Below are 25,808 nucleotides of genomic sequence, written 5' to 3'. Positions count from 1 at the left end.
CTGAAACTTACATACCCTGTGTGAATTATTCCTTGGTCTGCCTGTCCTCTGGATTCCATGGCACAACAATCAGCATTTATCTCCTTCATTCATTCATTCATTCACTCACTCACCAAGCAAGTATTAGGTACCTCCCTACTAAGTACCAGGCATGATGGTTGGTCGAAGCTGAAACTATAAGGACAAACAGGACAAAACCTATCCCTTGGGAAGCTCCCAGTACAAACTCTAACAAGTTAGCTCACCATCCACTGCATATAGCAAGCTCCCTTGAACACAACGGCTTATGCATCTTTTATCACCAGCCTCTGGCAGGTTGCAGGAGCTAAATATGTTAATTCTGTACCTGATGAAAAGATCTTTAGACGGGAAATCAGAAGACCATGTTTTAACCAGAGTATGTCAGTGTAACACTTTGTTCCTTAAAACAGTGAGGTGGCTGTCATTCCCCCATGAGATTTCAGGGTCTACTAGTATATGAGTGAATATTCTCATTTTGAGTGGGACGGGTAAACATATTTAAGCACCTTGGGATATGTTTTAAACAATTTAAAACCCATCCAAGCTATGATTAGTTCAATGGCTAGGCCTATGCTGAAATCACATCTTGAAACATTATTGTAACCATTATTGTGGAATTTACTTTCTGATGTTGATATATTGAGTTCTTTTCTTGTCTCCCCTTACCCGGAGATGTATAATTTGGGTCTGCTCTATTCTTTCAAAGGAAGAATTGGCAGGGTGGTTGCTGTTACTTAGGATAAGTGTATAATCTCTTTGACTTTCTCTTGTTGGGCAAACTGCCCAGTGAATATCAATTTTTTTAGAGCTACAAATATGGTTTTAATAGATTTACAGATTTCAAATGATTAAAATTCAGAGCATGTCTCTCCCAGGGTGAGCAGATAATTCACAACAATCCATGTAGATTCAAAGGAGATGACAATGGATCAATCTATATGTGAATAAGTTGACACAGTGGTTTACTGCTCCTCCTATCTCTACAACCCACTCCCACCCCCACAACACACACACTTTTCATCTGAAGAAAAATGCTTCAGTCTATGGGAGTTCAAATTAGTCATAATATCCACGTTAGGGACTGAGTAAGGCTTACTGTAAATCAGCCACTCAGAAACCACATTTGACATATTTTGGTTATAGTGTAACTATAAGTTGCATAATATTGTACCTATTGATTGGAGCTTGGGATTATAATGGAAAGTAATTGCCATACATTGAAAGTGACCAACCACAAGATAGAAAATTGCTCATGAAGAGCCCACAAAGGAAATCATTTTTCTTATTATCTAAAACTCATATCCTCTAGATGGTATATTCTATCACACTCTTAAGGCTGTGTTTTGCCTTAAAAGTGCTAAAGTATCTTAACCTCCAATCACCCAACTACGTATTCAACTTTCTCTGACCAAGAGAAAGTTCTAGTAGAGTAAACTGAAATCTTTCTTTATTCAAACAGTACTCCCTATTCAAAAGCAAAGCAAAAGAACAAATTGGAAGAATATCTCACTTGATGACTACGCCCAAATGATTGAGGATATCATAACAGCTATGAATTCATATATGAATCTGCCTCTCTGTTGTTTTTCTGTCCCTATCTTTTACCTTTTGAAATACAGTAAATTACTGATCAAATTACTGTATATCAGATACTGTGCGATGCATTTCATTTTCAAGGTGTATCTTCCATCTACCTATACAAATAGAGTTCTTCTTCTTCTCTACCACCATTAAGTATCTTTCCTAGAAGCAGTATATATTTATCTAGAAACAAGAACATCCAGGAAGGAAAGAAATAATACACCACAAAGAAATAATTAAGATCAGTTCATCCATTTCTAAAAAGCAAAAGGTGACAGACTTGATCTGCAGCTTAGAGTTGATGGTTGACACTCTGATATTTCACCCCCTCTGCATGACCCATGCTAGTAGTTAACCTGAAAATTTATGGACTATGATGCCAATAAATATACATACCTACAATAAAATAAACACATATAGTAATTGTGTAACAACTGCTTTTGTTAAAAGTTGGTTTCTGAAACAGATTCTTCTGTCATATAAATACTGAAGACATATTTACAATAGCAAAGTGCTGGAAACAGCTTAAGTGCCCATCAGTAAATGAGTGGATCAAAAAACTGTTCTCCATTTACACAATGGAATACTATGCAGCAGAAAGAAAGAAGGAACTCCCACCCTTCGCAACAGCACCGAGGGAAATAGAGACTGTTATGCTAAGTGAAATAAGCCAGGTGGGGAAAGACAAATACCATATGATCTCACCTATAAGAGTAACCTAGTGAACAAAATAAACAAACAATCAAAACAGAACCACAGATATGGAAATAAGGAACAGACTGACAGTGACCAGAGGGGAGGTGGGGACGGGGGTAATAGGGAAAGGAAAGGGAAAGGTCTAATCAAGAAACAAGTATAAAGGGCCCATGGACATGGACAAAAGGGTGGGGATTGACTATGGGAACCGGGTGGAGCAAGGGTACGCAGAGCAGGGGACAGTAACAGGGAGAAATTTGAAACAACTCTAATTGAACAATAATAAAATAAAATATATTTTTTAATAAATAAAACCTGAAAGTTTAAGATACTTAAAAAATAAAAGTAAAATAATGAATGGTATTCTACATAAATAAATAAATAAATATTGAAGACAGGCATAATGTTTAGATCCCACTAGGGATTACTTTTTAGTTTTTCCTTACACTTGTCTAAATCTTCACTAATCTATCAGATTTCACAATTTAATATAAACATTAACTGTAACAATTGGGGTTCCTGGGTCCATCTGGAAAAATGAAATCCAATTTGGGTTTACTTTTGAAGATCTGAAAGAGCTGGATCATACTGTGAAAGATTTCTGCTAAATAACTGTTTTCCAGAAGAATATTAAGAGTACCTGAATAGTTAGCTTTTCCTCATTCCAAAGTCAAGTATAGGGGATATAATTGAGATAATGTCTACAAATGTTTTGTGCTTCAATGAAGATAAAGCAAGGGACCTGTGTCCATGAAAGGGAAACTTGTTACCTTTCCAGATCACTCTGGTCCTAGTGGTGAAGGACTAATTTTCCAAGAGGTATGCTAAAATTACTGAGGAAAATACCAACAGTCCCTTCCAAATAATAAAGTGGGTATAAAGCCACATCTAAACTCACCTAAGAAGCACACAGTAACAAATGAGGGATTCAGAACAACAAATACTTCAGAGCCCCTGGGCATTTAGACCCATGTGGAAAACAATGTATCAGTTCTTAGAATGGGCTCCTCCTCTGCAGTACCAAAAATCCTTCCTGTCTCATCTCTTGTTCCAGCCACATCAACCAGCTTCCCCCTGTGCACCTAATTAGCTTTTTACCCTGAGTTTGCCTTGTGTATCTCACACTTCTTGAAAAACTGGAAGATACACACACACAAGTCAGAAGTGTGGGGAATTAATGCTCAGAGGGCCAAATGAGAATGAGAATCAATGGGTAAATAGTTCTCCTTTTATTTTGAGGGAGACATATTCATGAGGTGCCCTAGAAGGTCCCAATGAGAATGAGCACCCATTAGTATTAGTACTGATCACCTCTGTAATTCATCTTTGCATTGGTTTTCCCTGGTCCTTAATTCCTACTCTGGGACCTACCCAAAAAACGTAGCTTCATGCAAGTCACTGTCTCGGGACCTGTTTTCAGGAGGACCTAAGTGAAGTCAGCTCCTCCAAAGATACTAAAATATTAAAATAAAATGATAAAATAATATCTGATACATCAAAATGAAGGAAGAGATCAGGTAGTGACATAATTCACAATTAAAAGAAAAAAAATAATACAAGGAAACTAGGAAAGTGGAGGAAAGCTAGATCTTTCCATCCAAAAGAATAGGGAGTCCATACTCAGAAAAATTCTGACGAGTACAACTTGTAGTCTTTTACTTTTAAAACCAGGGCTTCTCTTTGACAGAGAATCAGACTATACCCCAGGGCTTCTCATAAACTCTGGTCACATGCATCAGTCCCAGCAAGGAACAGGACATGTTGTCTCAGATTGTTTTCTCAGCTCTTTGAAACCTGCTTCCTACCAGATCTTAGAAGCAGGCTCTAGTAAGCAAGGAGGGATCAGTCAACCCTCAGAGTTAGTTACCTCCTCAACCCAAAGGGAGTCCTGTCCCTCCATATGCCTGGCTCAGCCAACAGATCCCCTGATTTAAGTACTGGTTTAATAAGCACTGTCCTGAACAGCTTCCAGAAAACAGACCCAAACTTTTATCTGCATAGTTCAACAATGATTGAAAATCCAAGCTGCATAATTCAGAAGAGAGCCAAGTGTAACAGTGAAAATGTACCCTTACACATATTGTTAGGTTGTCTTATGCCACAATTTTTCTCATTAAGCCAACTGAACAAATCATTCATAGGTGATTGGTCTGAAATACTTTACTGATTCACAAAACCACAGAAATAATAATACATATTTTGCTAACAGCCAGGTATGTTGCTATGGCATCATTAGGTAATCACTGTTGAAATGGAGACCTGAGGTGCACCTATAACTGTGAGACAAAACCTTTAAAATAATATATTCAAATATGTGATTTGTCAATTTGGAAATGTTTAACATTGATGTACACCAGTGGTAATAAAAATATCTAATCATTCAGGGCAAAATGAAATCACAATTAAGATTTTACTCTACATATTCATAGCTGCTCTGTGTATAATCCTAAAAGGGCACTGTTCTAAATCCACTCTCTAGATGAGATTAAGTAGGAACAATATATACCAGTCATCAGGCACCATTCATAAAAGTAAATCAAGAGGGAATTACCTGTGACATTTTTTCCTTCAATTCCTTAAATTATTGAGCACCACTGTCGAATTCTGTTATAGATTAAAAGAATGTTATGAAGTAGTTAAGCAACCTGAGACCAAGACCAATAACAATCATACGTTTAATTTAATTTCCTGAAAGCAAAAGTTTTCCTTTTCAGACACAGAGAAATCAACTTCGCTCTGAATGGTGTGGCTCAGTGGGCTGGGCGTCCTCCCTCAAACCGAAAGGTCACTGGTTTGATTTCAGGTCAGGGCACATGCCTGGGTTGTAGCCCCGGTTGGTGGCGCACAAGAGGCAACCAATCAATGTCTCTCTTGCACATGAATGTTTCTCTTCCTCCTTTCCCCTTTCTCTAAGAATAAATAAAATCTAAAAAAAAAAGGAAACCAACTTTATGGAGTCAAGAAGATGGGGATGAGAAAGTAATAAGAGCAAAAAACACCAAGCAAAGTTCTGAATCAACTATTAAATAATGTCACTAACAAATTTCCTTTGCACTAGGATTGTCTCATTTTTTAAAGTGTTTCTTCATTCTGCTCTCTGACAGGAGTGCTTTCTATTTCATACAAAAGATAACGAATGTCCTTGCATGTGTTAGACATGGACTTACATGACTAACCGTTATAAACAAAATTCCTTTGCACATCAAAGAGAAAGACTTTGTTTATTCAAGAAATTCCTAATGGCTTCATTTATAAGTAAAATTTTCTCTTTATTTGAGACCCACTAACACAACAGAGTAGAGTTGGAAAACAGCAGGTAGCTCTCATAATGAACTTCGCACAGTTTTGAGAAAATATCTGAAGGCAGTTCTTTCTTCTGGGGTCAGCAAATGAGTGGTTTAAAAAGAATGAACTATCCCAGGAAACATTCTGAGATTAAAAAAAAAAACTACAACACAATTGGAGGGGAAGAAGAGGACCATTCTTACATTCTTGCTAATTAAAATTTCCAGTTCTATGGTCTTCTATATATACAAATCCCAGTTAGAAAGGCCTGCAAGATCAGGCCTGTACCAAGAAAAAGTATACCATCATCACATTAATTGTATTATTACTTCATAATGCTAACCAGCCAGGTTTATATAGACGAGATTAAATAACAAGATAATCTTATAAACAATGCTCATTTCATCCGTGTACCAAATAAGTCTGATTCATATCAGTGACCGTTCTAATTAATTTATGCATCCACATGCTTTAATTTACACAGACAGACACCTACCTACACTGAGGTGGGGATAGCTTTTTTTTTAATGTCTTGAACTTTGAGACGGGTTCATGTTTAGACTTCCCAATGTTGCTGTTTTAGTTCCCCTACACTTCAAAAATAAAGTGACTGTTAAAATACCTTGCATTAAAGTTGAAGCATGCAGAAAGAAAATATTTTATCAAACTCAATACCTACCTTCCTCTGCCAACATTTATATGTTTAATTTTAGTATAGTGGTACTCAAACTTACAACCAGATCTGTCTATTCCGAAGTTGTGACCTTACCTCTTTTTACCAATATCCCCCTCAAAACCTTTTGGATATGTAAATTCATCTCATTACAGCACCAGTCTTAAACTTCCTACATTTGTTTGCGTGCAATCTCTAGTGATGTGGGTGAGGAGTGAGCTCCAAATTTTAAAATATTAATTCTACTAACATAAGGGGCTTTTTGAAAGTACACTCCACGATGCTGGTTTACAATAGCAAATACCACCAGTTAAGAGTTTTAGATGGAAAAACTCCATAGAGGGAGGAAAATTCAACTCATCCAAATTCCTGAACCAGAAAGATAAAAATAACATCTCTACTGAATACAGACACACTTACAATAAACTATCAATGACATCACAATAATGCCAATACTCTTTGAAAACCCTTTAAAAATAATCACATAAAGGAATATCCTGGTGGCAGGATTATTCCAGTTTACAACTTCCGTGGATAGCTTCAGTGTGAGGATAAGGATGTCTGTTTACTTATGTAATCAGGCAAATAAAAAAGAGTTTTCTTTGTCTTTGATATAAAACTTTTATTTATGTATTTGATCAACGTTTATTTCCAGGAGGACCTTTATACCATAACAGATGTCAAGTATATTATCTGTTTTTGATTATAAACTCCTAGAAGACAGAGACCCTGTCTATTCAGCTCTGTCTTTTTATAGGAAGCATACACAGAACCATACCCAAAAAGGCACTTAAAGATGCTTTTTATATTAACAATGATTTCAAGAGACTTGGGCTGCTTCTAGGCTCCATCAGACTCCACTGGCATGTACTGAACGTTAAAGAGTAACACTTTCATATTCTTGGGTCATTTCATTCTTCAGATGGCAGTAACGGCACTTCCCTTCTGAAGCAGGGATTATTTAGATGGAACTACTTGCACTTCTCAATGTTGAAGAATTACCACAGCTTTTGTCCATCACCTAAATTCTATACTAACTGACACTACAAGATATAAGGAAAAAAGAAAAACAGAGCCAGACCCAAACATTTAATTTCTTAGCATGAAGTTAGTACATTTCCTGCATTAGATGGAAGGATCTGCTGTTTTCATGAGGGAACCTGTTAAGATCACTACTGTGGTACCTAAAAATGTAGCCTCTTTGCATTCTTTTATTTGTGTCCACTATGATCATACAGAACCAAAGGACACACTGAGTTAAATAATTTTCTGTGACAAAAAGAAATTTAGAACGCTGTTATATATTTATAAACTCTAAAGGAATAAAAACAAGTAAATAACATCGTAAGGGCTTTGAACACATCAGAAATGAAGAATGCTTTACTAACTGTATAATTTTGCGTTGTCTTTTAAAATTTCTGGGCCTCGGTTTCCAAATCTGTACAATGAAGACATTCAATTATATAACATCAGATAATTTCTAGGTTTAAATTTTAAAACGAGAAGACGGAGGCATAAATACACACACTGCGTCTCCTCACAACTAAGAAGGAATTTACAACCACTTCAAAACTAAAAAATAACCCAGAAAATCCAGAAAATCGAAACTACAGGGAAGGTCGGCAAAGAAATAAAGAAGAAATCATCAGTCCAGAGGCCTGTAAACAAGGAGCAGACTAACAGTTACCAGCAGGGAGGTGGAGAGGAAGAAAAGGGGGTAAATAGAGGAAGGGTCTAATCAAGTTACTAGTATAAATGAGCCATGGACATGGACAACGGGGTGGGGATTGACTGTGGGAGAAGGGGCAGGCTGGGGTGGGGGGAGCAATGGGGGAAAAAGTGGGAAAACTGTAATAGAAAAACAATAAATAAATCAAAAAAATAAATTAAAATAAATAAAACCTTTTAAACGATTCAAAAAAAATACTGAGTCTAAAGAAAAGTCTAATGAAATCTCACAAATTGAGATTCCATTAACTACCCTAACAGAAGTTTTTTCTTCCTCTTTTAGGTGGATGTAGGTGGACTACATGTTCCACTACATGTAAATTATTCATTATGACTAACTCCAATAAAATTTTCAAATAGAATATCACTATCCTTGTAAACATAAAATTATGGATTTATATGTAATAAGATATACATTGTATGTATATACAAAATACAAAATCCATATACATGAACACACACTCCCACACAAACACATAATTCTATTCCAGCCAAGAATTAAAATACTTCTTGTTTTCCTATCTTTTCTTTCTCCTTCTATGAAGCTTTTAGGAAGCCCTAGGACTGAGGAACTCAGATGAAGTACAAATAAGCATCTTATTCAACATTTCTTATATTAATACTGATAGCTCCCAACATGAACAGTTTATGTCAAATTGGCAATCTGAAATCTAAATAATATTCTCTTATACAAAGTGGTATTGGGAGAGAATGCAGAATGTAGTTAAATTCTCAAGCCATTCAACCAAGGCTTATTTAATCCATAATATACCTGAAATGTAGAACTCAAAATACAGAATCTAGTAATGTAATGCTACTTAAGCTTAGAGAGTAATGGTAACAACAGTGTAGGAATCCAAAAGGTCCTGAAAAAATATAGGGGTGTACAGTCCACGTTCCACTCAAATTTGAAAATGGGGAAAAAAATCTTAAGTTCATGAAACTACTTTTTATCTGAAAGTATTTAACATACTTGCAAAAGAAAACTTCAAGCAATTACTTAGTGTTCTATCATTGTCTTGTTCTGATAAACAAATGAAAACACTACAGAATGCAGTGATTTCTTCCAACTAAAGAAAAAAAAAAAAAGCACAAAGATATATTTTCAAATTTTTCTATGTTTACCTTGGATTCCTTATCCTTGGGGGAAGGGGGGAATGATAAAATATTTAAAGGTAGATAATACTTAAATAGTTAAGATCTATGAAATTTTCAGGAAAAAAATTTCTTACTATCTTTTATCTGCTTAACCACTAGAAACTAAATAGTAACAATAATGCATTCACTATTAGCTATTTGTTAGGCACAGTGCCTTTTACTCAGTTTATATCTTTCAATCCCTCCAACAATGCCAAAAAGATAGACCTGAAAAATTCAAGTCTTCCTATTCTATTTCATTAATTAAAATAAAATCCAAGGAACAAAACACACAGGAGTAATATCCTAACTACTGGTTACTCTATTAGACTTTAAGCAAGTTAAAAGTCAGGAAACTCAAGAATGTTTTCCTTCTAGATCAGAGTAAAAAAGGAGGATAGTGACTTGGAGCCACAAATTTTTGGCTTTCATCAATAACAGTTCCATTCAAGAGTCCAGAGAAAAGAATAATTTAGTGAGCATTCTGAATTCCTTTTTTAAAAAATTAATCAATGTTCATTCACTTTCCTTAGAAATACCCACCAGTGGTCTCACAAGTTTATGTAAAAATGCAACTTAAATTTTCTCTTACAATTTAAGTAACTGTGAATATCAATCTTTTAACAAGTAACAGAAAAACTAAGACTACAAATGAAAACAGAATTGTAATTCATGTCTATAGAGGATGGGGAGTGAAAATAGGTTGTAAAATCAAATATATGAGGTTTGTCCAGAAAGTATCCAGCCATGTAATATGAAAAATAGACATTTATTGAAGAAGATACAAGATACAAAAAACATTGTACACGGGACAATGTCCCCTTCAAACTAGGCACCTTGGGACCTCACACGTCCTCCTAGCACCTCTTCCACTGTTCAAAACACTCTGCAAAATCCTTTGTTGGAATCTCCATCAGCTGCCCCATTGTATTTTCCTGAATCTCATAGACGGTACGAAATCTCTTCCTTTTTGAAGGTGATTTTAGCTTTGGGAAAAGCAGTAAGTCATGGGGCACCAAATCTGGGCTCTACAGGGGCTGACTCACTTGGGTGATCTGATGTTTCACCAAAAAACTGTATAAGACATGATGTATAATCAGGCGCGTTGTTGTGATGAAGCTGTCAATCACCAGTTGCCTATAGTTACAGCCGTTTTTGTCCTATTGCATCTTTCAACTGACAAGGAACGTTGAGGTAGTAATCCTTATTATTTTTTTGGCCTAGAGAGGTGTATTTGTGATGGACAACACCTTCCCAATCAAAAAAAAAACAAAACAAAACAGTTAACATGGTCTTGATCTTGCTGTGACTTCTTCGGGTGTGGAGAAACAGGCAACTTTCACTGGGATGACTGAGCCTCAATTCCTGGATCATAGCCATACACCCATGATTCAGCTTCAGTTATGACCTTTTTGAGAAAATCTGGTTCGTTGGTAGTGCTTTGAAAAAAGTCATTAGCAACTGCAGCACCATGTTCCTTCTGTTCTGATAGCAGAAGCCATGGAACATATTTTGCCACCATGTGTTTCATGCCAAGATCTGCAGCAAAATCTCAAACACAGTAGTTTTTGGAATCCCCAGATCAGCTTCTAGTTCTTGTACTGTAAATTGTCAATCTTTATTGATTGCAGCCCATACAAGTTCAACATTCTCAAGTGTTCTGCTTGTTGCAAGCCTTCCAGTATGTGGGTCACTTTCAACCGATTCTTGACCATCTTTGAAGCATTCGTGCCACACTCTTACTTGTGCTGCAATCATCCCCAAAAGTCTCCCGAATCATCTGAATGGTTTCCGAAGAGTAATGTTCAAGCTTGATGCAAACTCTGATGAATGCAATGGCCACACAATACACATGCTCATCAATGGTGTCTACCACTCCCACTGACTAGGTACAGTGAAGTCATCACTGTTTATACATGCGCATTCCAGTCCACTCTCTCTGGCTTCCAGGTTACTGCAATGTGGCACTAACCATTCTCATTATATTCACAGGGCTGGACTTTTTCTGGACAGACCTCGTAAAAGGATAAAAATCAAAAGTAAGAATAAGGAAAGGGAAAGAGAAAATAGAGAAGGCAAAGCAAAAGAAGAAGGAAAAGAAGGAGAAACACAACAGGAAAGAAAGAACAGCCGTGAGGCAGAGAGAGGACTGACCAAGGAAAGTAAGATCAGGTTTGCAGTAAAATGGCTCTTGTCCAAGGCTTGCCAGAGCTCTGGACCATCGCTTCTCTCTGACAGAGGGATTACCTCTCCCGTGGTTTTTAAAAAATGCTTTCTGTACCTAAGCAGTCTCATTTTATTTTTCAAATTCCCATGTTTATTTTTCAATAAAAGTTCAAGTCTGAAAACTTTGCTTATGTGTAAAAGGAATGACTTATTTTAGAAATGTACTTTGGAACCTACACACCATGCTCAGTTTAGTGCTGAAAACCTCAGAGATGTCCCGACATTCCAAACCCGACAGTCTTTCCTTTGTAAAGAAATCAGGGCTGCCTCGTTTCACAGCACCTGAAAATTACATCTGAAATCCATCTTCACTGATTGTGCAAAGCCTTAAAAATATGTTCATTTGCACGAGTAGTAATCTATCACCCCAAATAGTTGTTTTTATTCACAACAAAACAACATAGATATGTCCAAAGTGTCACACACTCTCAAAAGGACATCCAAAGTTGCTCATCAGAAAGAAATTTTCCTCTAGCCTAGAGTATGTACTGTATGCAGAGCAATGGCACCAAATATTGTATCCAAGCCAGATTCAATAGAAAGGTAAGCTGTGCATCCATTCAACCTGGCTTGGCAAGCTAAGAACCCCATTCAGCCCGCCTTGATCTGATGGCTTCTTTCTACCAATCCACCTACTCATCCTCTTTGTGCTTCAATAAACCACTTGATCCTTACTATAATCCCTCAATACCATATGAATTCTTTTATATAAAAATTAATTAAATAATGTACCACTTTCAATATATTGATCCTACAAACTGTAACTCTGTGAAGTGCTTCAACACGATGTCATCACTACACAGCAACTTGTTTCATTTACAGTATCTGTTTCACTTCTACTCATGAGCTAATATAATTCAATTTTTTTTTTAACTGCACACAGGCTGCTAGACACATGTGCATGGCAAATGGAATCTGAACTTAGCTTAACAGCCTCATTTATTCCTGATGGTTTAAATTATTTCATCACAATTAATGACACCCCCTCAGCTTCCTGTGCAGCACTGCCAGATGTTCAGAGACCACAAAGCCACTCTCTTCTTTGACGGCTGGTGACAAGTTGTCCTCTGAAGGACGTTCCCTAGGTACTCGGGCCGGATGACACCTCCATTGCTTAGCACCTCTCTGCCTCCCACAGTAACCATGTTGAGGAAAAACGAAGGCATGAGAAACCAGCAAATGCATTAATGAGGGCAAATCATGTGAAGTGATCTAAACTCAGAGGAACTTGGCTCCTGCCACAGAGTTCCTAACCTTGTTGTTTTATGAAAGAATTCTTCACCTCCACCTTCCCAGCCATTGGCACCCACTAAGGTGCCTAGCAAGGCATCTGTCCTTGGGGAATGTCAAAGGACAATCAAAATATAAACCTCTCCACAGGAATCCTTTGTTGATTTTGGTTTTTTTTTTTTGGGGGGGGGGTGTTGTTTAAACTTACCACATTAATCTTGATTATCATGTTTTTGATAGTGAACAATATGAACAGTTTATCACTGTCTACATACTCAACTATAATTTTCCTCTAATATTCAATAGACACTTCCAATAGCAAACTGTTTATCATAAGTTGCTAAAGTGTTGTATAACAGTTTTACCCCCTTTTCCTCTTTACGCTTTCCTGAGGTTATAATATAACTGATACACAAAAAGTTGCGCACATTTCATGTATACATCTTGATGAGTCTCAATTACCTCTTTTTCTTAGGCTTAGTAGGATTTATTCTTTTCAGGAGTGTTGGCTTTTTGTTTTTGTTCCTCTTAGGTGTTGTTTGCTGTTGTCTGTTGATTTTTTTTTTAAACAGACTTCACACTTCTCCTTTTTTATCCTAAAATGGGCAAACCCATTTCTTTTCTTAACAAAAAAAAATTCTTAATCTTGAGTATAGAAATTCAGAAACAGCACTTTATATGTCATTTGAATTTCACCAAAAAAATAACAAATTTGCATAATCACAGGTAGCTAAGAGAGTATCAGAAATAAACACACTAACACTTTTACAGTAAGAATCCGATATTATAGCTCTATTTTGGAAAACATTTCCATCGACTAGTGAACATGTGGCAGACATTTTATGGATTATTTTTTAAAAGTTAAAAAAAATTAAAATGCTGATCTTATTCAGGGAATAAGGGGCCTTTTCGTTTGCCAAAATGTGTAATAGGAAAACTGAAAGGCCACCTGTGTCAGCCCACCCTATAGTATGAACATGAACTATAAGAACATTTTGGAAAATATTTTTAAACTGAGATGAGAAAAAAATCAGTATCAATACAGATTCTAAGCAGATACAAAAGGCTTCTGTGCATGGTAGTGATTATGTGTGTGGCCCACACAGGCTAATTTCAGATGCCTCCAAAACTCAGTGTACTTTCTCTTTTATAAGCTAGTTGGGATTACAACTAGGATTTCATCCATTTCAACTTTGACAATGGACACAAACACAAGGTAAACTAATCAAGCCAAACAAGTTGAATTTCCCCCTCACAGATGGCTGTTTTAATCTTAAATGACTACTGAATTTTACCAGACATGCTACACTTAGTATTTTGACAGCTGTTTATTAAAATTACTTTCCTAAGAAGTCCTATGAAACAAACAGCCTAGTTTTTATCAGAATTGTGGGATCAGAGAGAAGTTGTGTTGATGGCATACTTGCAGCAAGCAGACAACAATAGGAAACTCTTAGCACTCCTGGAGTTGCATCACACTTTCCATGGACCAAAACTAAAATGAAATATTCAATTACTGAGAGGTAGATAAGTAAAATAAACAACTAATTTCATAGAGAAGTTGGGATAGACTCATATGGACCTCATTCTGTTGTCTCCAAACACTTTATCGAAGGCAAAAAAGGAGCTGAATAAACTTTAAACTCTCATGTAGGGATGTATTGCTTGTGTGTCCCTGGCAGATGTGGAAAGGAGATGAAATGGGCAAGGGAGAATCAAATATCCCATCGCTGCAGGTTTGCTGAGGGAAAGAGCACTGCAAAGATCTCACATCTGGCAATCATTTGTCAATAGCTGGAAAGAGAACGGCAGGAAACTTTCTGGCTCTTGGAGAAGATGAAAAGACAAAAACCATGTGTCACACACACACTGCAATGGGGTACAATGACTACTACACTTATTCTCCACCCCTCCTTATCCCCACTACATTTAATGATCTTCAGATATACTCTACTACTCCACAGTCAAAAACATGCAGTCACTTGACTTGTTAAAGCTGCAGTATATGTACATTTTTCAAATAAACCCCAGGGCTGATGTTAGAAAATCAAAATCAGTCAAGCATAGACCGCCTGGTACTTTGGGCAGGAATCCTTGTGGTTTAGTCAATAAACAGAATCTGAATGAAAGACACCACAGTAACTAGACAGTAACGTTTTGAACAGTTCTTAACCTGAAGGGGGCTGGGGAAGGCGGGTGCAACTAGTGACCACGGACATAAGTCTACCAGTCCATTTACATCACTCATTCTACCTGTGACATGACTGTGTTTAGCACAAGGTCATCTGTTATTTCTAACACACTTTTAAAAAAAAGAACTTATATTTGAGGAATGTCGTGAATGAAACTAGGGAGGAAACTGTTTGTTGTTTTTTTAAAAAAATAATTATACCTATTTATAGTGAGGGAAGGGAAAATCTCAGATTCTGTTTAGTCCACACTGGTGATAACAATATAAAAAATTTTCTAAAATGACCAGGTTTGCCTCAGTCAGTTTATCATGTAATGAAAATTTTTCAAGATACCCCACACAAAATTAATTAACTTCTCCAAAATCATAGAATTTTAAATCCGTTCATGAGATCTATAGACTTCAATGGGCAGCTTTTGGTTCACCCTTATGCTGCGTTTAACTAGCAGCAGCCGCCAAGCTCATCCCGGCGATTCCGTAAGTGAATGCTGCAGGTTGTTTAATAACCTGGCAAATTCACAGTAGCTTGTCAAATTATTACAGGAACAGTGTCATCACTAAACAAGCCTGATCACGGTTAATTACAATGCAGACTAGAGAGCAGCCACAATTGTTCATTAATTACAGGAAGCACCTCATTTAAATTTTATGGAAATTTACACTTGCACCCCGGTATGTCTGGAAAAAAAAAGTGATCCTTCACGCATTCATATAAGAAAGGAGTCTGTGGTTTATGAAACATCACAGTAAATTGGGTCTAATCTGGTACTGAAATATTGGTTCATTATTTACTCTAATTTTATAAGCACTTTAGTGGTAAAAAATATCAAGTCAAACCCCACATCTTGAATTCCCAACCAACAAAGGAAATGAGCTGGGCCTACAGTAACAACTTAATACATGATTAGGTACAGTTAGAATAAAAAAGTAACTTTTCTCTGATTAAAAATAAAATATTTAATAGTAATTAAGGGAGTCTAAACTAGAATAACCATTTCCTAGAAAATAATTATATAAGAACACAATTTTTAGCAACTACACATCAGTTAACCTCCTCAGCTGAAGAAAGTAGTTTCATATCTACTTCAAAAGCCACTAAGGAAAATCAACAAAATTAGACAGTGAATCAAAGTCTTGATTTCCAGCTTCTTTTCTAAATCAAGCATATTAACACAAAAAAAAGAGCTGTTGCCCTTGCAAAACTCGAGTCAGACACAGACTTCAAGGATTATAATCATTCAAAACCAAAGGTTTATTCATGAGAGGTAGGAATCTTGGGATTATTAAACACTAACATTGCCAAACCAACTGAAAATTTAGGGATAAAGGCAAAGGGTTAAAAGGAAACAGGTAAGAACATGAAGCTACTCCACCAGTCATGAAAACTCATGAATATAAAAGTAGACCATATGTAAGTACTGTGTGTCTCAATGAACATCCTTCCTATGAAAAAATATACACAAACTGTTGCTCCTAAATCAAGGTGCCCAAGAGGTTATGCTCAGAATTTCTCAAGAGGCCAAACAGCAAATCCTCTGGCAGATATAATGCCTGGTCCTGGGGGAAAGCCTGAGATTCAAGTGGGAAAAATAAATGACTCTGATGACCCTGGCAAGTCCTATAGTGAGTTCCATGGAGTGTAGAATTGGACTAAAAAATAAGAAATGGTTCATTCTGCACAGGGTGGGGGAGGGGGGGCCAAATACCAAACTACATTCTATGGCAAGAATGAAAGGACTCCAAGCTAAAAACTACTCCTGGAATTGTTAGCCAGTGAAGAGCATATTAAGTATCAAGTTTATTATGACTGACAAAGTATGGATATGAACTAGATATTATTAAATGTATGGGAGCTATATTTAAAAAGGAAGAGGAAAAAAAGAAGTGATTCAAGTAGGTTCCAGTTAATTCACCAATTCACCATAGTTGACTATCTTTTGACAGATTCAACCTTTCCACTCAGTTTGCCAAAATGGTGTTGCAAGAGGAGGAATCCAATTAAATGAGCACTTTCATTTCCATGCCCAGGAGTGTGGTCTTCCTTGCAAGGCTCATGCTGAACTGTCAACTCTACAATCTGTTTACCTATAACCAGAGTTTCACTTAAACTTGTAAATACACATTTTCTCCCTTGGTATGTTACAATAATGGGCTCCACTGTTCTCTTTCAGTTTTATTTCACACACTCACATCTGCAAAACCCATTGCTCTTTGTACCACAACTCAATGTTCAAAAACAAATTATCCAACAGCCACCCATGACAGACCATTCCAGGTGATATGTTTGAAGACCATCAATTGTCCTACCCAAAGAGGTCAAGGATCAGACTATTCCCCACAACAAGTCTTCCATCACTCTGCACTTAGGTGTCACACACAAGCTGTTAACTTTCTGCAACTGGGAAGTACATGATCATGTCTCATAGGTGTCACACCTGCTTTTCTTTGTATCATGGCCATAGTACCAGCTTGTGACACTGAAGAGCTCAGATGGTCTTCCCAAGTCCAAGAGCAGGTGTGCAAGAGATGGTGTACCCTTCAGTACCATAAAAACTGAAACCTTCTCCTACCACTACTTCTATCTTCACTCCCACTATGAAGAAGTAATTTTCAAAACTATTCTCTTTTCTCATGCAGGGTGTCTGAATGAGTAAAAATTTTTAACATTGAAGTCACTGTGCTCATCCCATAAGTCTAAATATTTTAGAAAATAATGCCAATTAGAGGTCCTGAAAATTACTATGACTCGTGTTAGGGAATGACATCCACATTGAAACTTCAGCCTGTATCTTTGCATCATTGGCACAGACATTCCTTAAATAATTAAAGGTACAGATAAGTGGAGACATTAGTTTGGATAAGATGTCATATTTATATTTTTTAATTTGTAATACACCAAGCTGCTTTGATTACCTCAAGACCACACAAAATGAACTGAAGTCCAAGTCAATACTTTCACAAAAATGTACTTTGCTAATAAACTTAATATTTTACCAGGGGACATATCTCCCAATCCATGAAGAAGGAGGATACTAAATGAGTCCTATTTTTTCTAATACAGTGCCACGTTGAATGGCTTCCATTCTCCTGAGCTGGGAGACCATAATGCAGGAAGCATGATTTGTTCACCATGTATCCCCCATGCCCACACAGTGCTTAGTACATTATTATCATGATTTTAAAAAACTGAGAGCTAATATTCCTGGAGTACCTATTGCGTGCCAGGTCCTATGCTAACTGGTAGGTGTACATTAGAACATTTAATCCTCATAATCACCTTGTGTGGTAGATCTTCATTTTATGCATGAAAAAGCTAAAGTTCAGTTAGGCTGAGTGACTTGCCAAAGGTCTCACAGCAACTTGTGTCACCTGGGCAACCAGCATTCAGAAACCATGGTCTTATCCAATGCAGTATATACTATTTCTTGGATAAATAAATGAATGATCTCCAGTTATAAGCAATGTATCCTGAAAAGAAATTTTGCTGCACATATGCTACAGTGGTCCCTCTTTTACATTTGTCTGAATGGCTCCCCATCTCGTGATGTCATTTATACACCTGTATGGCCTTCAGGGACCACCGTTTCTGTCACACCACCCCCAACTGATAAAACAGTAAGACTCCAACCTGGACTTCCAGCCTCTGGTCTGGCTCCTCCAGGTTTGGGCAGAAGTCTGCACCCAGCACTCTGCCAGCACATGCCACTGGAACCTGGGGGAATACGGCTGAGTTAGAGAGATGCTGGGCGTGGAGGCCGAGTACTGCACACAAACACATTGACCCAGGCAGAAGCAGGGGCATCCCAACTGCAGTTCTGAAAAAGGTCGTCGTGGCTTCACAGGATTTTGACACTTAGTAGGTCAAACATATTGTAAAGAGCACACATCCAAGTTTATTAACTACCAAGAAGGTAAATTCCAAGAAGAAAAGATCCACATAAATTTTATTGCCCCTTGTATCTACAGCACATAGCACAAAGTAGGCACTTAACTATCCGCAGACAGAGGAGGAGAGAAGAAGAAAAGTAGAAAGCCATGGAGGAAGGAAATAAGGAAAGAGATAAAGAAGTAGAATGGCTGCTTGATATTTGGTGACATCTTTTCCTATATCTTTTAATTTTCTTATGTGGGGATTAAGAAAACTATCGTCTATAATGCCTGAAGTCCCTTTGTACTTTTAAAATGTCTATTCAACTTTATTTTTTCTGTTCCTGGTACAGGATAGCACAGGCGAGTTATTTACTAATATTTATTATTTATTTACGTATTATTAAGTTACATTTATGTCTGTTCTAATAATAAAAATGATAACAATAAAACAATTATAATTTAGTGAATGTTTCTGTTTCTAGAATTCTACATTGAAAGCCACTAAAATTCCCTTTCAAAAGTAAGTTATTTCATCCAGTCTCTCCATGGAATAGATAACTTACTTTTGAAAGAAGGTAAAAGGATCAGCCAAAGAACACATATGCATAAGCCACAGACACAGACAACAGTGTGGTGATGGCCACAGGGAAAGGGGCGAGTGGGGGCTGGGTAAAGAAGAGAAGGGGAAAGAACGGGGAAATCTGTAATAGTGACAATAATAAAAAGAAAATTAAAAAAAAAGTTATTTATTATAAATAGTCAATCTCATCCTGAAATACTACCTACTATAACTTGCTTACTTTACTTCAGACTTTTTAAGATAAGGATAAAATGATTTAGATTTTATCTACACCTGTTTTCTCCTTTTAAAAAAATTTCTCTAATACTGAATAATTTCAAACATATACTATCTTCATTAACCATAATCTATCTATATATATCAGAATCTCAATCTATCAATCAGCTTCACCTCACCTGTGTCCTTGACCTATCAAAGCCTTCCTTTGGTGTTTTGTTTCATTTTTTAAAACTCCAATTAGGATCATCTGTGCCAATTTTCTTTGTTTAGAGATCATTTTTCAGCCAAGCGTGCTGCTTTAGAAGGTATTTCCCTCTCTTTCTGACCCACAAATCAGTTCACTTCTCCAAATTTAAACAATGTCAATAAGCTTTATTTTGCAAGTTCACTAATGAATATAATTAATTAAAGAAGCAGTCAGTCAATTCTTCAAATATTTTAAATTCAGCTCTCCTATTCTTTTAAGTCTCTCATTCTTTCTTCCTGCCTCTGTCCATAAGGCAAAATGGACAGAATATCATTTGTCTTTGAAATTAACCACTCTTTACCCAGGAATTTCACCAGTGAAGCCCAAGAGGGAAAGGAGAGGGAGGTCACTTTTACTGAGCACTTGCAATGAGCCATTCACCATATGGACACCTTACATACAGAAAAAACCTGGCTTTTTTTTTTTTCCATTTCAACAATCTTATGGGATATGAGCATCTGCATTTGAAAAATGAAAAAACAAAACAAAAAAAAAAAAAACACTGAAGCTTAGAGGAGGTAAATGACTAGGTCAGAGCCACATGCTAAAAAGTGGCACAGCCCTAACTTAAAAAATGAAAGAAAGACTGAAAGCATATTTCAAAGAAGTTAATGAAAAACGTGCAATAGTTGCATTTAGTGGCTTCCAGTCTACAGGTCTTTTTTGGTGTTTGACATGAAAGAAATTACAAAAATGACAAAAGAAATGAAGAAGCTGTTACCAGAAACCAAGACCTACTACTTGCTGTTTGGTCTAGGACAACACAAGCAATGTGAAAGGGGTTTTATCCTCTAACTTGAGGAATGAGGAAGCAATGGGGCATGGAGAAGAGCAGAGACACTGAGCATTTGTGTTGTGTCACACAGAATAATGCTGATTCCAACCCTCAGTTGACATACGGAAGGGCACTAATGAGTCATGCAACAGTAATTTTCCCTAGGGTGCGATAGAAAGATTGGGAAAAATTCATCTTAGAATATTCTGAATCAAAATGAAACCCCCCAAAATGCTTCCTATGAAACCTCAATAATTACAACTACTTAACTGATTAAAGCAGAACCCATGAGCCAGACTGTATATATTGCAAATTAAGTGCAAACAATACTTAATTTCATGTACACAAAACAAATTCCCACTTACCTTAAAATTTGACCATGTCACAAACACTATGTTTCTAGTTCCTTTTTCCCCTCATGGAATGCATTTTATAAACACTCTCAAGAGGAAAGGAGAGAGTTAAAACAAGTATAATTACACTCAGTTACCACCTCAGACACTTAGAAATACAGTTTGACAGAAAACAGTAAGTTCTATGAATAAGTTGAAGAAAACTGTGCCAGGTTACTATAAGGTTTCAATGATCCAAATCACAAAAAGGAATTAGTAAGAAAGTCGGTAGCACTCATAGTTAGAACCTAGAATTTCAGAGCAGAGAAAAATCCATTAAGTGTCCATAAAAATGGACTCCCATATTTTAAAGATGAGGAAATTGAGATTCAAACAAAACTGCAGTTTCATTGATGGGTTCACTAACAATTCTCCTGCACCCGCATGGAGAATAAGTGTTATTATCAGAGAGAAAAAAAATTTAAGGAAAAGACAAGTGATATCTAATTCCTAATTCATTAAAATACACCAAGGAAAATACAAAGGATATAAAAGTTGATAGCCTAATTAGTTTTAAGTCAGCCCACCTAGACAATTAGGCCTTTTGATTTAGAAGCCTGAGCTGTTAACCAGCTAGCTATAAAGTGATAAACAACAAAAAGACGGACAGAAAAGGCAGAAATAAATTGTCTAAATTTTTATTATTACTCCACTTTAAACTAAGATAATCAAATATGGTGCATACCCAACCACTGTTTTCACCCAACCAGTGTTTTCACTGGCATATAAAATTTAAATTGACTTGGGGAATTCCAATTTTATCCATTTTACTCATGCTAGTGGTTCAGTGTGTGTTTCAACGCCATAGTTTAAAACTAAGTTCTCCAATGATTTTTGCAAATTATTCACGGTGATTTTTATCTCTGAAAAGAAGTAAGACTAAGGGAACTTTTAAAATTCTTTTTTGAATCATTGCATATTTTGCTTTTAAAGTAACAAAAACATTTAAGTTAAAAAGAAAGGAAAGTTCTAAATTGATCAGCTAATGTTTCTAAACATTCTGCCACAGGTTTCATTATGGGATGGTAATTGTCTAGTACTCATCTAAATTTCATTCTGCTGGTGCTGTAACAGGAAATAAGAGGCCTTGAAAGGGACCCTCTAGAATCCCCAGGGTAAGCAGAAGCTGAGTGCATGTCTACTCTCCTGTACATACCTCAAAGGAATCATGGTGTGTGAGAGAGCTATTTACAACTTACTTTGTGTATAATCAGCAGAAACAAAAGATATGACAACAAGCATAAAGGCCTCTCTCTCTTCCTCCTCTCAGGAGAATCCAGCAAGGGAGGGCCAGTGGGTATTCGCTTCAGTGTCAAAAGGGATTCCAGAAAACACATTTTCTGTGGGGCAGGGAGGAAATATGGCAAGCTTCCTACACACACACACATACACACGTTCTTTGTTTACTGAGATCACACATAAAGACTGTTAGGGACAAGATTTCTGAAAAGAAGACAAGAAAAGCCCGACATTGCAAATGGGAGCTAGCGTTCAAAATATCTGAAGCACAATGGAAGTATAAGGTAGGTGTAATGAAGGGGACAGAGGCAGAGAGAAAGGGGCACAGATACGGTAACTTGCGCAATAAAATGTGTTACCTTGTGAAGGGCTTATAGAAACAGAGATGTTTCTTGCACAACCAGGGTCCATTTGAAATTTAATTTAATTTTTAAACATTAAACATTCAGGTAGGCACTTGCCTGACAGACACTATAAAAGTCACAGCCTAAATAAACAAACTGACTTCTATGCCAGCTCAAGTCTCTTTAGTTAAGCTGGCCACAAGCCCAGATCACTTCTGAAGTGTATGTGTTTTGGTGGCTTCAGTCTAGCAGTGAAGAGATGAGAGAAACTATCTCAGCCCAAGAAGAACTTGGAACAGAATGGGTAGACAAAACTGATTTTCAAAAATAAAGGGAAAAAGAAAACCCAAAACAAGTCCCCGTCAAAAGTCAGGGACAATGCTGGGTGCAAGCTCTGTCACATTCCACGCCAGAGAAAAACACTGATGGAACTTCAGCCTCATGTCAGTGGGTAGACAATGCCACGCAGCAAAAGAAAAGATTACTCAGAGAAGAATTCAGGAAGGCCATTAAGTGAAATGGATTTGACAATAAGCTAGCCAGGAGCCTGTGTGAGAAAGAGCAGAGAAAGAACTAAATTAATTACCCACCACTGTAAAGACAAGGATGCATGCTAAACACACTGCTACAACATAAATGAGTGCAACAACTGAAAAACGGGAAGGTGAGCTGAGTTGCTGGATGTGCAGTTAACTCGTATCCTAATTTTTAAGGTTAGGATTTAACTAAAAGACAACATTCCAGACCTAAATTTTCTCAACCATGGAACCCCAGGCTAACACTCAGAAGGACAAGCTATATGAACCTAAAGCTTAAGAATGAAAATACTGCTTACTGGTCACCACTACTGGTGAGGCAAAACAGTATTTGTGTCCATTTTCCAATAGGGAATGGCCAGAATTGTGCTTAGTCTTACAGAGGCTCTAGATGAGACAGGGTTGTATCAACGTGAACACAGTAAGTGTGAGAGAGATATTATAGAACTGAGGAGGACAGCGGACAGGCCCCTCTGGGGTCATCCCAGAACAATGAACTACAGGATCAGGATGAGAAAAGAGAACAGGAAAGGGTCAAATGTATGAATCTACTACTGAACTGGTTGACACATGTAGAAGATGACCTGGCACAAAGGGGTGAGGGAGGGAGACACAACATCCTCACAGGAGCCAGGACTGTTTAATCGGGGTTCACTCTTTTCGCCTCAGGAGCACGTGCTCTTGAGTGAGCTGCCAAACAACAGGGCCCTCGGCTCCTTGGTAGGAGCAACCTCTGCCGGTACAATTATAGGAGATTTTCACCTCCACAAACAATAACAAAAAATACCTTGTTTTTCTATTGTGCAATGTAGGGTAAAAGGTAAAAAAATCTCTCTTCTCTGGTGATACCCCGAGGAACTTTGTGGACCATGAATAATGCTAAAATTACATAGAATCTTCCTTCCAGAGTGCTCAAAGGGCTTTACAGATATTTATTAATTCCCACATCAGACAAGTAAGGGGCAATATAATTTCCACTGAACCCTTTTTATTTTTAAGCAAGAAAACTGGGGCCTTTCACTACTGTCTTCCTCCACATTTGATAAGTTGGATAGAACTGAAATTATGACAAAGTTCTCTCCCTACTATACTAGTGTTTTACTAGAAAAGCCTCCTACCATTAGAGAATCCATTTATTTCTCCAACTCTTGTTTTACAGGAGTTTTAGCACTAAAGAAAATGAAGTTGTTTATACCTGTTCCATGGATGGGCTTTGTATTAAGAAAAGAAAGCAGTTAGATTATTTTCCACTGGTTTGCAATCATTCTTTTAAGTCGATATTTTGGAAACTGAACACTCCAGGTGTTCGCTCAGGACAGGTTCTCAACCTGTGGGTCACGACCCCTTTGGGGGTCGAACAACCCTTTCACAGGGGTCACCTAAGACCATCGGAAAACACATATGTAATTACATATGGTTTTTGTGATTAATCACTATGCTTTAATTATGTTCAATTTGTAACAGTGAAAATACATCCTGCATATCAGATATTTACATTACGATTCATAACAGTAGCAAAATTACAGTTATGAAGTAGCAACGAAAATAATTTTATGGTTGAGGGTCACCACAACATGAGGAACTGTATTAAAGGGTTGTGGCATTAGGAAAGTTGAGAACCACTGGCTTAGGAGCACATATACTGCCAAATCTAACAATTAAGCAAAATTTCAAGTATGCTTATATATGCCCAAGTTAACTATTTTTTCTGCCCTAAAGGTTCACTGTCAATTATCCTAAAGGCAGGTAAAATGAAAAAAGCACCAGCTCTGGAGTTAGACCTCGGTTTAAATTCGAGCAGTACCTTGTAAAGTTTGGTCAGTTAGTTACAATTCAGGACCTTGTTTCCTGCATTAGTAAAGTGGGGATAACTGTGATTATTGTGCAGGGTTGGCAAGGTTGAAGGAGATGACACATGTCATCTAAGCATCCGTAAGTGCACAGTATAGGTAAATGATGCTTTCCCAGACATCCGCAACACAGCACCCCACTCTCATGAGGACTAAGATGTCTGAGACAGTGAAGGAAAGAATCTGGGGTGTGTGTGTGTGGGGGGGGAAGCAAGCCTCAAATGTCAAAGGAATAATATAAGCAATTAGGGAAACTAAAAAATATATCTCATAATCTAGGCTCTGGGAGACTGACCGCTACAGTGTTCACTGGGGAAGTCATGAGCTGTGTCACATTCCACACTCCGCCACTCACACCCCAGGCAAGCCCTTTACAATTAAAACATAAGGTAATTTGCTAGGTTCTCTTTCATGCTAGTGGCTTGACCTATGGACGAAAAATAAGGAGCTTCCAGGAAACTGGAAAGGGCAAATAAAATATGAAGAAATCCTACCCTTTGGGGAAATATAACAATAAACACTAAACTGATAGACAAAACCAAAAGTCTAGGTCAGTGGTTCAAGGTGTACTCTTCAGGCCAGGAACACTATCAGCATCACCCAGGGAGTTGTTTGAAATGCATTTTGCAGGTTCTAAGACCTACTGTGACAGAACCCCTGGATGTGGAGTCCAGCCACTTGTTTTTAGTGATTAGGTGTTTGAGAATCACGAGCCTAAATAAATTAGAAAACCAAAAGAAATGGTAAAACAAAACTTCTCTAGATGAAAACTTAAGTTTTAGAAGAGCGAGCCCAACAAAAACCAAAAGAAGGAAGAAGCATAACCAGGGTATAAGATCCAGGATCTCACAAAATCTCACTCTGTGGATAAGAGAAGGGATATCAGAAAAGGAGACCCTGAAAAGAAGAAAGTCAAAATGACTAAGCCACTTAAGCAGCAGTGGTATGGCCACTCCACAATATGCCGCAAATATTAGAAGGCAACGAT

General features: G+C 37.2%; 1 protein-coding gene across 1 annotated transcript in view; it reads right to left on the bottom strand.

The window, feature by feature from the left end:
- The window catches only part of BNC2 (basonuclin zinc finger protein 2), a 438,326-nt gene that overhangs the window by 237,585 nt on the left and 174,933 nt on the right, over window positions 1-25,808 (bottom strand). Inside the window, exon 3 of the mRNA XM_090274080.1 lies at window positions 18,397-18,480. Coding sequence (XP_090130206.1) covers window positions 18,397-18,480 — 84 coding nt within the window. The remainder of the gene's footprint in view (window positions 1-18,396; window positions 18,481-25,808) is intronic.

Source organism: Furipterus horrens, unplaced genomic scaffold, assembly GCF_987537825.1.
Source record: "Furipterus horrens unplaced genomic scaffold, mFurHor1.1.pri manual_scaffold_4, whole genome shotgun sequence".
Taxonomy (NCBI): Eukaryota; Metazoa; Chordata; class Mammalia; order Chiroptera; family Furipteridae; genus Furipterus; species Furipterus horrens.
Note: the sequence above shows the minus strand (reverse complement) of the source record. Positions and strands in the feature narration are given on the sequence as shown.